We start from the raw sequence: 18,212 nt of genomic DNA on the forward strand, positions 1-18,212 counted from the left end.
GGGGCAAGGAAGGAGGTCTTGAGGGTACGGGCCCCCTTCTGTAGCACCACGTAACTCCCACACCCTGCAACATCCAATCTAGGGTTCTGTTGGGCAATTGCTTCTCACCATCCAAAGAGTTCAGAGGTTGTGGTTTCTCTTCCTCTTGCAGCCTTCAGATCAATTTTATCTCCCAGGGTCCATGTTGTTAACCACTACATTATACTACCTCTATGTTTTTATACACAACCACATTTGATACTAGTTAGTAATTATTATGTGCCAGGAACAAAAAAAGTTTAAAGGTACTGATGCTTATAAGTACCCTACGAGGACTTCCCTGGTGGTGCAGTGGTTAAGAATCCGCCTGCCAATGCAGGGGATATGGGTTCGAGCCCTGGTTCGGGAAGATCACACATGCCGCAGAGCAACTAAGCCCGTGTGCCACAACTACTGAGCCTGCGCTCTAGAGGCCGCGAGCCACAACTTCTGAGCCCACGTGCCACAACTACTGAAGCCTGCACACCTAGAGCCTGTGTTCCACAACAAGAGAAGCCACTGCAATGAGAAGCCTGTGCAACGCAACGAAGAGTAGCCCCTGCTTGCCGCAACTAAAGAAAGCCCATGCACAGCAATGAAGACCCACCGCAGCCAAAAAATAATAATAAAAAAAAGAACCCTATGAAACAGAGCTGGAGAAACTGAATAGAGAGACTAAACAATATGCTTTAAGTGTCAGAGCAACCTCTGCTTTCATATTTTTCAAAATCAGAATCCTTTTATTTTAACCCAAAAGTTGATATTTCTAGATACTAGTCCAAAGTCTAGGAAATCCAGAAACTGCTAAGGTTTACTTATTCTATGCTAAACTTATATAATATTTGGAAATTGCCAATAGACTATCATATGCCAGATTTAGCATGATGTAATTCAGTGAAAGGGACTCAAGTGAAAAGAGGAAAAACACCAAATGTTTCATTTTTCATTATGACTAAGTGCAGGATAAGGAGGAGCCAAAGTGGGGGGAAAACGCACACACACACACACACACTTCCTTTTCCATAGGCACAGTTTTAAAATTCAACTCTTATTCCTCAAATTTCAACCTAAATGATGTAGAGAAATTTTTTTCCTTCCTACTTTATAATGACTCTTAAATTTTCTTTGATAGTTTTTAATTGCTACACTTTTTTTTACTGTTGCCCTTCTCAGAATTTCAGAGAAAATCCTATGAAATCTAATCAAACTAAGTCACAGTCTTCCAAAAGTTAAAAAAAAAAAACCCCAAATAGTAGATTAAGTTAAAAGTACAAGCTTAGTCCTTGCTTCATTCAAACAGTAACATGATCAAAACATACTATAGGAACAGTAATCAATATTTTTACAAAGAAAGGTATACTGTTATTAAAAATCAGCAATTCACTGATTAATTAATTCAATGTTTTACTGAATTTATTTCCATGAAACAGCTAATCTGGCATTCATATTATTATTTCAGAAAGCTAGCTAAAACATTAGAAGTAGACTGATTTGCACATTAGCAGGGAGAAAAAAAGCCTGACTATGACTTCTCAGTTTCATTCAGATCAATCTAAGTTTCATTCAGTATCCCCAGGCAAAGTACAGTACATAATAGATACTCAGTAGACATTTCATAAATGACTAAGTGTAGTTGTACACCTATTTTAAAACTAAGATTTCAAAATAATTAAATACAAATAAAAATTCTAGAGTACAGAATACTATATCTCAGCACTAAAGATCCTAAAAATGTTAAAAAATCTTAGATAGAAACATGTTTTAAGTATTTTTACTTTCCTCCCTTTCACTGCAGTGATTTTTTTCTTTTGTATCAACAAGCAAAAGGGCTCAGATAGTTTTTGACAACAAAACTCACCAAAAATGTTGGTCTTTACAGTAAGTGCAAGATGAGTATTATTCCTCAAAATTTCAAGGGCCTTCACAAACGTTATATTCTCAAAGTTTTGTCCATTTACTTCCATTATCTTGAGAAAAGTGTTTGAAAAATACAAATTAAGACAAAAACAGTATTAGTTATTTCTGCAATCTTAAGTTTAATGGTGAAAAAATAAAACTTAAATAAAATGCACCTATGTGTGAACAATGCTTATCTCTGTGAGTAGTGGAGTTACTATCTAATTTTTTTTCTCTGTATTGTGGTATTTTCCTAAATCTCTACTATAAACATTTTTTTTTTAAGTTCATTCCCTCTGGGATCATACTAGAAAAAAATTTTTTAAAAACATAATGTTTTATATATGAAGGAAAAATTTTAATTGTGTCAGATCAGCTCATAAAAATTATCACCTGTGTGTGTATGTACAAATTTTAGTGAAGTATTCTAAATGCAAATTTACTGCATTTGAAAGAGAGATAAATTCATTTAAAAGTGGTACTTTAAATGCATCTAATATCATTTCCTGCCGCTGACTGAATCAGGCAGTCAAAAAGCAACAAGCACAACTGTGATGGGGTCTTGTTCCATTTGACACTGCTGATCACTCACATCAGGGCTTCACAAACTTGGCTGCACCTCAGGATCATCAGGAAGCTTATTCAAAAGTACTAATTCCAAGGAAAAAGGATAAAGAGATAAACACAATGAGAAAAAAAGGCAGTACAGAGGACAGATCTCAAGGACTGACACAAAGATTTCAAAAGGATAAAAAAGAGTGAGAAACAAAATATTAGGAAAAGAAAAAGAAAAAAAAAAAAATCACAGAAGTAAAATCCCCAGAGTTCAAAAAAGTCTTCAGTCTACATACTGAAATGGATCATCTAGTACCAGGCAAATAAATAAATAAATAAAGAGATTAAAAAAAAAAAAATCCCATGAAAATTCTGAATTCCAAAGACTTAGAACAGAGACTCTATAAGGAACACTGTGGGGGTTGGTGGTGGGGCGGGGGGGGAGGAGGAGAACCAGAGGTACCTAGAAAAGAAAAATAAAGGATGGTTTGGATTTCTTTTGGGCCACACTAAGTGATGTGATACTTTTCTGTGACTTCAATGTTCTGAGGGAAGAATGACTGTGATAAAAGATTTTTACACTCCACTGAACAAAAAAGTATCATCAAGACATGTAAGGACACAAAGTTATAGTACTCATTTACCCTTTTTGAAAAAAGTACTAGACAAGGTACTAGAAGTACTAGAAGACAATCGTGAGATAAAATAATGGGGACATACTGGCATAGATGAAGTGGAGGTGATCAATGAAATCAGTAAGGCAGGTGCAAATACCTAAATGATTGTTAATAATAATCTTATGAAACTTAATGCAAATGTCAAAGTACTCCTAAAACAGAACATCCATAATGTTAAAAAAATGACTTATAATCTAGATCTAAAATCTCAGATAATTTCAACCATACTTGGGAGGACTGAGGGAAGAAGTAAAAACATGATAAATTTCTCTCCTCTGTCAGGAATGAAACCACTGGATTTTTCTTTTTTTTTTTCTTCCTGTGAAGAACGAGATTCTTAAATATGTTTACCAAAAAATACTAGAACAATAAATATAATGACTCCAGGTTCCTTGCTACTAGATATTCTTAATGAGTAGTCTGAGTAAGGTCCAGAAATCTCTATTCTATAAAACTCCCTTAGGGGAAGAAGGGTATCATTAAAACTTTATATAAGAGTTTCTTTTCTAAAATTACATCATTTTTTAAATTTTAAAATATTTTATTACGATATACGTTTTACTTATTATGTGAGAGTTTCTTAACCCCTTGCACTATTAATATTTGGTCTGGATAACTCTGTTGTGGTGGCTGCTTTGTCACGGGGTGTTGTAGGCTCTTTAGCAGTATCCCTGGCCTCTATCCACTAGATGCCAGTAGTAATTCCCAAGTCATGACAATCAAAAATAACTCCAGACATCACCAAATGTCTCCTGGGTGACAAAATTACTGCTGGTTGAGAGCCACTGTCCTGAAGTGTAGACCTTTTCATAATGTGAATGCCCTCTTTTTTTTGGCCTCGTGGCATGCAGGATCTTAGTTCCTTGACCAGGGATCGAACCTGTGCCCGCTGCAGTGGAAGCACGGACTCTTACCCACTGAACCACCAGGGAAGTCTCTGTGAATGCCCTCTTAATTTAAAAAAATGACAGTATGGTTTGGTTAAAAGTAAAATAAAGTCACATTCTAAATGAATGTGTGAACAAACCAAAATTTTTAAGTGGAACAAATTCAGCTTCCCAAGTGATTCAGCTAGACGAGAAACCACTCTTTGGTGTACATGAGAATTATCTAGACTCTTTGGTGTGCATGAGAATTATCTAGAGAGCTTTGTTCAAAATACAGATTTTCAGTCTTCATCTCTGCAGAATGTGATTAATATGATTACTAAGACTGAGGTGGGTCTAGGAATTGTATTTTTTAGTAAAAAGGCTGTCCGTAATCTCATTTTTGAAATATACTGTTCTATAGTTAACTAATGCCTACATGGAGAGAATAAATCCCTATCAACTTACTCCCAGTGTCTCCTTCCTTTTCCTAGTCCTTCAGCCAGCTCACTCTGCTTATGGATGTAGTTCTGTTACCATATGAACATTATTTAAACCAAAACCATCATTTATGGTAATCTTAGGCCACTTAGAGTAAGGATAGAAGTGCTTACTCCTTTACAACATGCAAGGGTAGGGTGCTAATTCTCATATGGATCTTTCTGGAATACTGTGAAGTTGCCAACTGATAGAGCTTCCTAATCCTTGGAGAATGTGCAGGACCATTCAGGTCGATAGTGGCCAGACTACCATGCTGTTTCTGGATGTACTATATCAAATTTACCATTAAAAGTAATGGATATATGACAAAGACATTTTTAAAATAAACGATTAAAAAAATACTACCTCTAAAAAGAAGCTTAAAAAATACTTCCTGAAATTTACCATGCTTACTTGAAGAAATATCAGATGAGGAAAAAAGTAGCACACCTATTACTTATAAAAAGGCTTTAAGTGGTTGTTATTTACTTACCTGATCACCACGTTTCAGTCCTGCATCAGCAGCTTTGCTACCAGGTTCTACTCCTTCAACAAAAATACCAAATGCCTTCTCACTTCCTCCATTTAGGCTGAAATGCAGAGGGGACTCCCGGGAAGCCTTTTGCAGTACAACCTGTCTCCACTTAGCCTTCGCAGCACAGGCAATATTCAATAACCGGAGATGACCATTCATTTTCTAGAAAGTAGAAAGGGGTAAGGTATATATAAATGTATATATTTATTCCTATAGGCTTTTAAAAATCACCTAAAATTATTAGAATTAGAGCTATATTTAAAATATAGAGGAAATAAAGAACATATAAATAGGGGTAAATAAAACTGAAGGAGGGAAACATTCCACCCTAGAGCACTCTCAAGAATAAGATCTCTTAAGTGTCCGTCATCGGATGAATGGATAAAGAAGATGTGGCACACATATACAATGGAATATTACTCAGCCATAAAAAGAAATGAAATGGAGGTATTTGTAATGAGGTGGATGGAGTTAAGAGTCTGTCATACAGAGTGAAGTAAGTCAGAAAGAGAAAAACAAATACAGTATGCTAACACATATATATGGAATCTAAGGAGAAAAAAAAAAAAAAGGCCATGAAGAACCTAGTGGCAAGATAGGAATAAAGACACAGACCTACTAAAGAATGGACTTGAGGATATGGGGAGGGGGAGGGGTGACATGTGACAGGATGAGAGAGTGTCATGGACATATATACACTACCAAATGTAAAATAGATAGCTAGTGGGAAGCAGCCGCATAGCACAGGGAGATCAGCATGGTGCTTTGTGACTGCCTGGGGGGGTGGGATGGGGAGGGTGGGAGGGAGGGAGATGCGGGAGGGAGGAGATATGGGAACGTGTGTATATCTGTAGCTGATTCACTTTGTTATAAAGCAGAAACTAACACACCACTGTGAAGCAATTATACTTCAATAAAGATGTTTAAAAAAAAAAAAGAATAAGATCTCTTAATATGATTTTTTTAAAGTTTCTAGAAAAGGTTAGAAAAGATTTCAAAGTGATGTCTCATTTAGAGAGGGATGACAAAAAAAATTTCTTCTTCATTTTCTGAACCTTACTAATACATAATCTGTTATTACCATCTTGCTTATCTCCTGGCTGTTACCTAAAACCAGAATCTTTTTAAACCCTTATTTAAAACCTTAAAGGACTTGAACCACCTTCCCAACATTGTCTAACATTCAAAGACACATTCAAGTCTCCACCTCTTCTAGAAATATTATTCTTATATTATTTTAGATCTTCCTTAAACTTAGTAATATTCTAACTTTCAGGTTCTAATATCAGTTTAATATTTAACTATTCTCAAATAGTGTACTAAGTAAATCTCATGTCTATAACAAGAAGCTAAATTTTTTTCAGGGTAGGAACCAAGTCTTTCACCTGTTGTGATCCTATATAACAGCTTGGAGTATAAAGTAGAATTCAATAAATACTTGATGACTGACTTGATTACTGGGGAAAAAAATCCCATGATTGTAAGGCAGTTTCTGTTTTCCATAAGCCCCTTGAATATTTACATAGCCAGCACTGGAAGAGCCTCTATGGGCCTCTTAATCAAGTTCCCTGTGCATTCCCCCCATTTCACATAGAGCAGATGTGCTGCTGAAAAGGTTACAAGGAACCAAGAGGTAAGGAAAGGGACAAAAAAATCTGCCAATTTCCCCCTCTTTATTCAACTTAATCCACTTGTACTATATGAGTAATAACAATGGTTCTTGAAAATTTGCTATGTGCCAGGTTTTGCTGGCAGATTCTTATGTTTATTAACTCACTAAAATCCTCACAACAATCTCAACAATCTATAGGCTACTGTCCATAAAATAAGACAACTGAGGCATATAAGGTTGGACAACTTGTCCAAGTTCACATATCCACCAACTGGTGAAGTCTGAATGTTAATTCAGGCAATCTGACTCCTGAGCTGCATTATTATTTACTTCCTAAAATTTCAAGTTTCTTGGAGCAGACAACCCAGTTGCAGTTCAAAGTTTTAAATCTAATAGGGAGAACAAAATGGATTTATAAATAGCTACCATGAAAGTTAAGAAGACCTTGAGGGTATTAATCATAGGTGTTGTATATTAAGAACAAATGAAATCACATGCAGAAGGGAGACTTAAAGTCTAAAGTAGATCTGATAAAGTATGTGTATTTGTATGCCTAAATCAGTGAAGACTGTGGAAGAAGCATGATTTTTGTTTGGGCGGAAGTAGCAGAGGATGAACAGAAGTCTAGAATACAGATTTGGAAGTTCTCAGAACAGGCAATCAAGACACAGGAGAAGATGAAAGCTGTTCTGAGTTGCTATTCTTCGGGGGTGGGGTGGGAGGTTGGTAAGAATCCCTAAACTCTGAAGAAGATAAAATTCTTCTGAGCCTTACTGTATCTTCCAGATTTTTTTCAAATTCCTCCAGAAATCGAGTCATAGCAGGATCACCTTCAAAATCATTAAAATGATTATTTACCCATAATAATACAATCCGTGTTACCTGCGGAAACATGGAAGAGGCAGCATACGATTATACGAGAGGCATTCTTTCTGCAAAAGTAGGTTCCAAAAGCATGTCTTAAACAGAGGGGGAATTGAGCTTTATGGCTAATCCCTTTGCCCACCTGCTCACACACAAAAGGCTCATTCTAACAGAGAGGCATGTCTTAGTTTGAGCTTTTGCTTCCTTACGTACACAAGTAACAGAGAAAGCCAAGACTCTGCCTTCACTGAAAAAACAAGGCTGTATACTAACATGTAAGAAGTACATGCGATGTATATTTTGGACAGTATCTTAAAACACAAGCCTCCAAGAGCAGGCAAATGTCAAAAGTGTTTCTTTAGCTGAGAAAATGTTTCACCAAAATTATAATAAAAATCTGAAACTTCCTTCGTAAATACTGTGTATTTTCAAAGTTGTGAACTGATTTATTACTTTGTGCCACAGATTAACAGAAAAGTTAAAAACTAACAAATGGAGGTTGAATTAAATAATGTGTCTACAGGGAACTCTACTCAGTACTTTGTGGTGACCTAAATGCAAAGGAAATCCAAAAAAGAGGGGATATATGTATATGTATACCTGATTCACTTTGCTGTACAGCAGAAATACAACATTGTAAAGCAACTACACTCCAATAAATATTAATAATAATAAAAAGCTTCTGAATATTAAGAAAAGACACAGGAGCCAAAATAAGATCAAAAGAAATAAGCCAGAGAATTTTCCAAAATCTAAAAAAAAAAAAGGAAAAAAAAAGTGCCTAACAATAAGTAATTTTAAGTCATATACTTTTAAAATTGTGGTAAAATACACATAAAATCCACCATTTTAACCACTTTAAAGTGTACAATTCAGTGGCATTTAGCACATTCACAATTGTGTACAACCGTCCCCACTACTAGTTCTAGAACATTTTCATCACCCCAAAAGAAAACCCCATTCCCAATAAGCAGTGACCTCCCATTCTGCCCTCCTTCCAGCCCCTAACACCCACTACTTACTTGCTTTTCTGTCTCTGTGATTTGTCTACCTGGATACCTCATACAATATGTGATCTTTTATGACTGGCTTCTTTGTCTTACCATAATATTTTCAAGGTTTATGCATGTTGCAGCATGTATCAGTATTTCATTTTTTTTAATGGCTGAATAATATTTCATTATATGGCATACCATATTTTGTTTATCCATTCATCAGTTGATGGACATTTGGGTTGTTTCCACTTTTTGGCCATCATCAATAGTGCTGCTATGAACACGACTTACAAACTTTTGTTTGCACACCTATTAGCTCTTTTGGATATATCCTTCAGGAGTAGAACTACTGGGTTACACAGTTAATTCTATGTTTAACTTTTTGAAGAACCGCTAAGCTGTTTTCCACAGCAGCTACACCATTTTACATTACTATAACCAATGTATGGGAATTCCATTTTCTCCACATCAACACCCTTAAAATGCTTGTTATTTCCTTTCCTTTTTTTTAAGTTATCTTAGTGGGTGTGAAGTGATCAAAACCATCACTGTGGTTCTGATTTGCAATTTCCCTGACTAATGACATTGAACATCTTTTTCATGTGATTGCTGGCCATTTACATATCTTCTTGGGAGAAATGTCTATTCAAGTCCTTTGTCCATTTTAAATTGTATTGTCATTTTGGTGTCGAGTTGTAAGAGTTCTTTATACATTCTGGATACTAGACCCTTATCAGACATATGATTTGCAAATATATTCTCCTATTCCATGTGTTGTCCTGTTTTTCCTGATAGTACCTTTAATGTAGAAAAGGTTTTAATTTTGATGAAGTTCAATATATCTATTTTTTCCATTGTTCAAGGTTGTGCTTTGGGTATCATACCTAAGAAACCACTGCCTAATCCAAGGTCATGATTTTTTTTCACCCCTTCTTTTCTTTGAAGAGTATTATAATTTTAGCTCTAATATTAGGTCTCTGATCCATTTTGAGTTAATACTGAATATGGTATAAAGGTCAGACTTCATTCTTTTACACATGAATATTTAGTTGTCCCTAAATCATATTTTTGTTCATTCTCTAGCATGCCTTTATTTCCTCAGCAACCTAAGTAACTACATATAATTTCAAAATCAGGGGGAAGGCAAGCCTGTAGTTTTGGACACTTGAGTTTCCTAGACGATAGAATTCCACAGTCCAACTACATCTAACTTATTTCCCTTAAAGTATAACTCAGAAAGATACACCAGGCAATTATTATGGCCCTCCTTTTATTTTTCTTAAAATGACTAACTTCCTACCTGTTACTGAGGTAGTTTACTGGTAGTAATGTACCAGTAGCTGAGGTATCACTATTCTTTCCATGAGAAGTACAAACACCCCATAAAATAAGGTAAGATAATCTATTTAAAACAGCAAACAATGTTTAATGCCAAAAAAAAAAACCAACAAAACTCAAAGCTAGATTAAAATAAGTTACAGCAGTGATAAATTAAGGTCAAAAAGATAAACTGTTTTAAAATGATTATAAAGTCTTTAACTCAAAAATCAATGTATTTCTAATTCTATTTAGATTGTTTCTAAGCCCTCTTGAAAAAATTTACTTGGTGAATATTCTTTCTAAACTATTAAATGACTTTTAAATGTTTTATTGATCTCCTCAGTAACCACCAAGTATTTTGATAAAGTGTAAAAATATTATCATCCATCTTCTGAATTTATAGCTACACCACAGCCTGCTTTCAGTTTTTGCCTTTTAGAAGGCAAAATATCCACTTTTAACATGTTATTCTGTCATAAAAGTAACCAAGCAGAGATATGTCTATACTGATTCACTAACTTTTTAGGCGAACTGAATCTTATCAAAATAAACATTTAACTTGTCAATTGCAAAAGGTTTTGGGGGAATAAAATTTAAAAGTTAAAATCACTTTCATGCCTTTCATAATTATAAAACCAACCTTATCCCTTAAGCTGTCAATTTTAAACCATTCCAATAGTTTGGTCCCAACATCCAAAGGACTTTCAAGAAATGTTCTGTAAGTTAATAGGAAATCTTCTATATAAGTTGGGTCCACAATGGAATGCTCTTCTATTAAATGCATGATGAGACGCTCAGGTGTTGCCTAAAAAAGAAAAATATAGGAAGAATTAGAAAATAAACAAGTAGCTCAGGAACCAAAGAACTCCTATTGATTACTTCCTTTTGTAGCCACTCTATTACAAAGTCCTTGAAGTAAAGTTTCACCTTTAAAACCCTCAGCACTCGGAGTACGTAGTCTCTCTAGGTTGTAGTCCACCATCACCCAGAGGTTTAGAGAGAGAAAAGGCAGAGGAATAAACATGCACAACAGCATTTACTCGGCCATAGCTGTTTTTATTGGCATTTCATCATAGGAACGCGGGGATAATGTAATGACTGTCGCGAGTAAAGAGAAGGAAGAGGTAAGAGTTAAATTAAAGAAGTAAATAAATAAAGTTTTCTTCCAAATTTAATCATCCTTAAATTCTCTTCTGTCCCAGGCTATAGGAACAACATAGCAGCTCAAGATAGCTTGTTTTATTGTTGTTACTTCCTGGAACAGAGGTTTCCTCTTCTATGGTTTCTCCATTCTAGCTCACCAGAGGAACTAGAAGTTCTATAAATAGTTTTTACATTAACTCAGAGTTTAACTGCTTGCCTGTTTCCCAATGTATAAAAAAGAATGCAAACAACATTTATCTACTGCTCCTTCTTGAGCTTCTGAATCAATGTTAAACTTTATTACCTTAGCAGCATTTTCAAAAATGGGTGCACAAAACAAATACAGAAATAAACCAGATGTTAAGCCAAATATAAAAACCAACTGTTGCCCATAACCTCAAATTTCAATTTGTTGCATTCATCCAAAGAATTTCACTGGCCAGAATTATTGCATAGCAAACATAGATTAATACTAACAATGTTCTTATTTAAGAATTTATTAAAAAATAAAAAAGGGTACCCCACTGCTAATAAGGTATGTAAATCATTTCTCTAGAAGGAAGTCAGAGGAAAGGCTCTTCGAATTACCTATTTAAGGGACAAGACAACCACAGGTCATTCTTATTCTTCTCCCACCCTCCAAAACACTCCAAGAATACCAAATTGGGTCTATCATTAAGGCAAATCACAATCTGAGGTCACTTAAATGCGGTTCTTAGATCATATATAGCTAAGTCAGGGGTGGAAATGATCAACATGTTAAAGAAAGGCCATTATTCTGATTAGCTAAATCACTGAGGCAGGATCTCTGTGGAGACTAGGCCATATATTCAAAACTGTATTTAAAGACAAGTCCCTGGGACTTCCCTGGTGGTTCAGTGGTAAAGAATCCACCTTACAATGCAGGGGACTCGGGTTTGATCCCTGGTTAGGGAATTAAGATCCCACATGCCGTGGGGCAACTAAGCCTGTGCACCACAACTACTGAGCTTGCACACCTCAGCTAGAGAGCCCGCGTGCCACAAACTAGAGAGCCCACGCACTCTGGAACCCGTGCACCACAGCTACAGAGCCCACGCACCCTGGAGCCTGTGCGCCACAACTAGAGAGGAGAAAACCCGCATGCCACAACTAGAGAGAGGCCCGTGCACCACACGATGATACCACTTGCCGCAATTAAGACCCGACGCAGCCAAAAATAAATAAAATAAATAAATAATAAATAAATCTTAAAAAAAAAAAAAAGACAAGTCCCATTGTCATGCAGTGGCATGTTACCAAACTGCTCACTAGCATCCAATACGGTGGATGCTGGGTGACAGGGTACGCAGAGTGGGCAGGTGAAGGAGATGGCTGGCATGGTAGAGGCTGGTTATGATGAGCAAATAAGTAAATATACAGAGCATAACAAGAGCCACTGTTGGATAAAGTATTTACAAGAAGGGGAAGGAAAAGGCTACCAAAAACTTTGTGGTATAGTACTGGAACTGGGAGTACTGGTATGAACTCTTGACTGTTATCAATAGATAGATAGATATAAGAAGATACAAGTGTGTATGAATTTATAGTAAATAAATACATATATTTCCTACCTCTGTCTGAGGAAAAGTTCTAGAAGCAATGACACCACAGTAGCAGTGAACAGAGTGCCCAGATCCTGGTTTTTTAATGTTGTTCTCTACTAGAAGGATCCAGGGCTCTCCAGAGAAATGTCTGATTCCAAAGCAGGGGCAGTAAAAGATGAGCCTGGAACATCTCGTTTTGCCAGATAATAATGAAGCTCTCAAAAAATGATGGGGACATGTCAAAAGGATACAGGAATCAGCCTTAAGAGAGTCCCACTGGCCAAATCTGGGACAATCTGACGATCAGAACAACACTGATGGTAAGGGGATACAATACATGAGACCATAACAATATAATTAAAGAGGGGAGAATGCTCATTCTTACAGTAGAATGACAATAAATGTAGAAGAAATAATGGAAATAGAAAATCACCATTACAGGCAGGAGTAGTCAATCGAAGTAAAGACTGGTGGATAGAGGTTTGTAAGACATACTGACACTATCCCAGAACATCAATGCTCCAAATGCTCATCAATTACAAAGGGTAAAATGGTGGCTTTAAGTGAAGAAACTTGACAGACAGACACCAAGAGGACCGGGTGATTAAGGTTAACTTCACTGGTGGTGAGACAGGTTGACACTGTATGCTCCCTGAAATGATGCACTGAGAAGAGCACATTATTTCTGTGGAATTCCTGCCTGGAAAGCATGACTGTAGTCTGGGCATGAGGCAACACCGAATAGATCTCGTCTGAGGGTCATACTACAGACTATAAGGGCTGTATTCTTTAAAACTGCTGAGAGGAATTGGGTGTCATGGGCAGTGTTTCTGCGCACCGCCCCTCAAGCTGAGGTGTCGGCGTCGGCATTTCCCACGAGAAAGTCTGGTCTGAAGTGCAGGGCACGAGGCCTCCGAACGCGGCCCCCTATGAGCAAGTGGAACTAGACTGAGCACAGAGGAAAAGAAAAATAGATGGCATATGGACAGCAACAGTCAGCTCTACCTACCACCAGTCCCTCCCATCAAGCCTCTTAGATAGCCTCAACCACCAGAGGGCAGACAGCAGAAGCAAGAAAAACTACAATCCTGCACCCTGTGGAACAAAAACCACATTCACAGAAGGATAGACAAGGTGAAAAGGCAGAGGGCTATATACCAGGTGAAGGAACAAGATAAAACCCCAGGAAAACAACTAAAGGAAGTGGAGATAGGCAACCTTCCAGAAAAAGAATTCAGAATAATGATAGTGAAGATGATCCAGGATCTCGGAATAAGAATGGAGACAAAGATCGAGAAGATGCAAGAATGTTTAACAAAGACCTAGAAGAATTAAAGAACAAACAGAGATGAACAATACAATAACTGAAATGAAAACTACACTAGAAGGAATCAATAGCAGGATAATTGAGGCAGAAGAATGGATAAGTGACCTGGAAGACAGAATGGAGTAATTCACTGCTGCGGAACAGACTAAAGAAAAAAGAATGAAAAGAAATGAAGACAGCCTAAGAGACCTCTGGGACAAAGTTAAATGCAACAACATTCGCATTATAGGGGTCCCAGAAGGAGAAGAGAGAGAGAAAGGACCAGAGAAAATATATGAAGAGATTATAGTCGAAAACTTCCCTAACATGGGAAAGGAAATAGCCACGCAAGTCCAGGAAGCACAACAAGTCCCATACAGGATAAACACAAGGAGAAACACGCCGAGACACACAGTAATCAAATTGGAAAAAATTAAAGACAAAGAAAAATTATTGAAAGCAGCAAGGGAAAAATGACAAATAACATACAAGGGATCCCATAAGGTTAACAGCTGATTTCTCAGCAGAAACTCTACAAGCCAGAAGGGAGTGGAAAGATATACTTAAAGTGATGAAAGGGAAGAACCTACAACCAAGATTACTCTACCCGGCAAGGATCTCATTTAGATTCGAAGGAGAAATCAAAAGCTTCACAGACAAGCAAAAGCTAAGAGAATTCAGCACCACCAAACCAGCTCTACAACAAATGCTAAAGGAACTTCTCTAAGTGGGAAACACAAGAGAAGAAAAGGACCTACAAAAACAAACCCAAAACAATTAGGAAATGGTCATAGGAACATACATATCGATAATTACCTTAAACATGAATGGATTAAATGCTCCAACCAAAAGACACAGGCTTGCTGAATGGATACAAAAAAAAGACCCATATATGTGCTGTCTACAAGAGACCCACTTCAGACCTAGGGACACATACAGACGGAAAGTGAGGGGATGGAAAAAGATATTCCATGCAAATGGAAATCAAAAGAAAGCTGGAGTAGCTATACTCATATCAGATAAAACAGACTTTAAAATAAAGAATGTTACAAGAGACAAGGAAGGACACTACATAATGATCAAGGGATCAATCCAAGAAGAAGATATAACAATTTTAAATATATATGCACCCAACGTAGGAGCACCTCAATACATAAAGCAACTGCTAACAGCTGTAAAAGAGGAAATCGACAGTAACACAATGATAGTGGGGGACTTTAACACCTCACTTACACCAATGGACAGATCCTCCAAAATGAAAATAAATAAGGAAACAGAAGCTTTAAATGACACAATAGACCAGATAGATTTAATTGATATTTATAGGACATTCCATCCAAAAACAGCAGATTACACTTTCTTCTCAAGTGTGCACAGAACATTCTCCAGGATAGATCACATCTTGGGTCACAAATGAAGCCTCAGTAAATTTAAGAAAATTGAAATCATATCAAGCATCTTTTCTGACCACAATGCTATGAGATTAGAAATTAATTACAGGGAAAAAAACGTCAAACACATGGAGGCTAAACAATACCTTACTAAATAACCAAGAGATCACTGAAGAAATCAAAGAGGAAATCAAAAAATACCTAGAGACAAATGACAATGAAAACACGACGATCCAAAACCTAAGGTGGAGCAAAAACACTTCTAAGAGGAAAGTTTATAGCTATACAAGCCTACCTCAAGAAACAAGAAAAATACCAAATAAACAATCTAACCTTACACCTAAAGGAAATAGAGAAAGAAGAACAAACAATACCCAAAGTTAGTAGAAGGAAAGAAACCATAAAGATCAGAGCAGAAATAAATGAAATAGAAACAAAGAAAACAATAGCAAAGATCAATAAAACTAAAAGCTGGTCCTTTGGGAAGATAAACAAAATTGATAAGCCATTAGCCAGACTCATCAAGAAAAAGAGGGAGAGGACTCAAATCAATAAAATTAGAAATGAAAAAGGAGAAGTTAACAACAGACACTGCAGAAATACAAAGCATCCTAAGAGACTACTACAAGCAACTCTATGCCAATAAAATGGACAACCTGGAAGAAATGGACAAATTCTTAGAAAGGTATAACCTTCCAAGACTGAACCAGGAAGAAACAGAAAATATGAACAGACCAATCACAAGTAATGAAATTGAAATGGTGATTAAAAATCTTATAACAAACAAAAGTCCAGTACCAGATGGCTTCACAGGTGAATTCTATCAAACATTTAGAGAAGAGCTAACACCCATCCTTCTCAAATTCTTCCAAAAAATTGCAGAAGAAGGAACACTCCCAAAATCATTCTATGAGGCCACCATCACCCTGATACCAAAATCAGATGCAGATACTACAAAAAAAGAAAATTACAGACCAATATCACTGATGAATATAGATGCAAAAATCCTCAACAAAATACTAGCAAACAGAATTCAACAACACATTAAAAGGATCATACACCACGATCAAGTGGGATTTATCACAGGGATGCAAGGATTCTTCAATATACGCAAATCAATCAATGTGATACACCATATTAACAAATTGAAGAATAAAAACCATATGATCATCTCAATAGATGCAGAAAAAGCTTTTGACAAAATTCAACACCCATTTATGATAAAAACTCTCCAGAAAGTGGGCACAGAGGGAACCTGCCTCAACATAATAAAGGCCATATATGACAAACCCACAGCAAGCATCATACTCAACGGTGAAAAACTGAAAGCATTTCCTCTAAGATCAGGAATGAGACAAGGATGTCCACTCTCACCACTATTATTCAACATAGTTTTGGAAGTCCTAACCATGGCAATCAGAGAAGAAAAATAAATAAAAGGAATCCAAATTGGAAAAGAAGAAGTAAAACTGTCACTGTTTGCAGATGACATGATACTATACATAGAGAATCCTAAAAAGGCCACCAGAAAACTACTAGAGCTAATCAATGAATTTGGTAAAGTTGCAGGATACAAAATTAATGCACAGAAATCTCTTGCATTCCTATACACTAATGATGAAAAATCTGAAAGAGAAATTATGGAAACACTCCCATTTATCATTGCAACAAAAAGAATAAAATACCTAGGAATAAACCTACCTAGGGAGACAAAAGACCTGTATGCAGAAAACTATAAGACACTGATGAAAGATTAAAGATGATACCAACAGATGGAGAGGTATACCATGTTCTTGGATTGGAAGAATCAATATTGTGAAAATGACTATACTGCCCAAAGCAATCTACAGATTCAATACAATCCCTATCAAATTACCAATGGCATTTTTTACGGATCTAGAACAAATCATCTTAAAATTTGTATGGAGACACAAAAGACCCTGAATAGCCAAAGCAGTCTTGAGGGAAAAAAACGGAGCTGGAGGAATCAAGACTCCCTGACTTCAGACTATATTACAAAGCTACAGTAATCAAGACAATATGGTACTGGCACAAAAACAGAAACATAGATCAACGGAACAAGATAGAAAGTCCAGACATTAACCCACGCACCTATGGTCAACTAATCTATGACAAAGGAGGCAAAGATATACAATGGAGAAAAGACAGTCTCTTCAATAAGTGGTGCTGGGAAAACTGGACATCTACATGTAAAAGAATGAAATTAGAGTACTCCCTAACACCATACACAAAAATAAACTCAAAGTGGATTCGAGACCTAAATGTAAGACTGGACACTATAAAACTCTTAGAGGAAAACATAGGAAGAACACTCTTTGACATAAATCACAGCAAGATCTTTTTTGATCCACCTCCTAGAGTAATGGAAATAAAAACAAAAATAAACAAATGGGACCTAATGAAACTTCAAAGCTTTTGCACAGCAAAGGAAACCATGAACAAGATGAAAAGACAACCCTCAGAATGGGAGAAAATATTTGCAAATGAATCAACAGAGAAAGGATTAATCTCCAAAATATATAAACAGCTCATTCAGCTCAATATTAAAGAAACAAACAACCCAATCCAAAAATGGGCAGAAGACCTAAATAGACATTTCTCCAAAGAAGACATACAGATGGCCACGAAGCACATGAAAAGATGCTCAACATCACTAATTATTTTTGTTTTCCCCTCTCTGGGATCGTAGATGATATTTATTTTGTTCTTTTGATACCTATATCTGTATACATATATATATTTTTTTCCAAATAGGTGATGAGAATTTATTTATTTATTTTTTAACGTCTTTATTGGAGTATAATTGCTTTACAATGGTGTGTTAGTTTCTGCTTTATAACAAAGTGAATCAGTTATACACATACATATGTTCCCACATCTCTTCCCTCTTGCATCTCCCTCCCTCCCACCCTCCCTATCCCACCCCTCTAGGTGGTCACAAAGCACTGAGCTGATCTCCCTGTGCTAT

At 36.4% G+C, this 18,212-nt stretch overlaps 1 protein-coding gene across 12 annotated transcripts in view; it reads right to left on the reverse strand.

Moving 5' to 3' along the window:
* Positions 1 to 18,212, reverse strand: part of RAPGEF6 (Rap guanine nucleotide exchange factor 6) — a 235,557-nt gene that overhangs the window by 73,480 nt on the left and 143,865 nt on the right. For 11 of the 12 annotated variants that reach the window (XM_059917009.1, XM_059917006.1, XM_059917011.1 and 8 more), the window contains 4 exons: positions 10,459 to 10,623; positions 7,414 to 7,521; positions 4,986 to 5,189; positions 1,877 to 1,985 (listed from right to left, as the gene is read on the reverse strand). In XM_059917009.1, the coding sequence (XP_059772992.1) occupies positions 1,877 to 1,985; positions 4,986 to 5,189; positions 7,414 to 7,521; positions 10,459 to 10,623 (586 nt within the window). The remainder of the gene's footprint in view (positions 1 to 1,876; positions 1,986 to 4,985; positions 5,190 to 7,413; positions 7,522 to 10,458; positions 10,624 to 18,212) is intronic. The other variant, XM_059917007.1, reaches the window with a different exon arrangement.

The sequence above is a fragment of the Balaenoptera ricei genome, chromosome 3 (assembly GCF_028023285.1).
Source record: "Balaenoptera ricei isolate mBalRic1 chromosome 3, mBalRic1.hap2, whole genome shotgun sequence".
Taxonomy (NCBI): domain Eukaryota; kingdom Metazoa; phylum Chordata; class Mammalia; order Artiodactyla; family Balaenopteridae; genus Balaenoptera; species Balaenoptera ricei.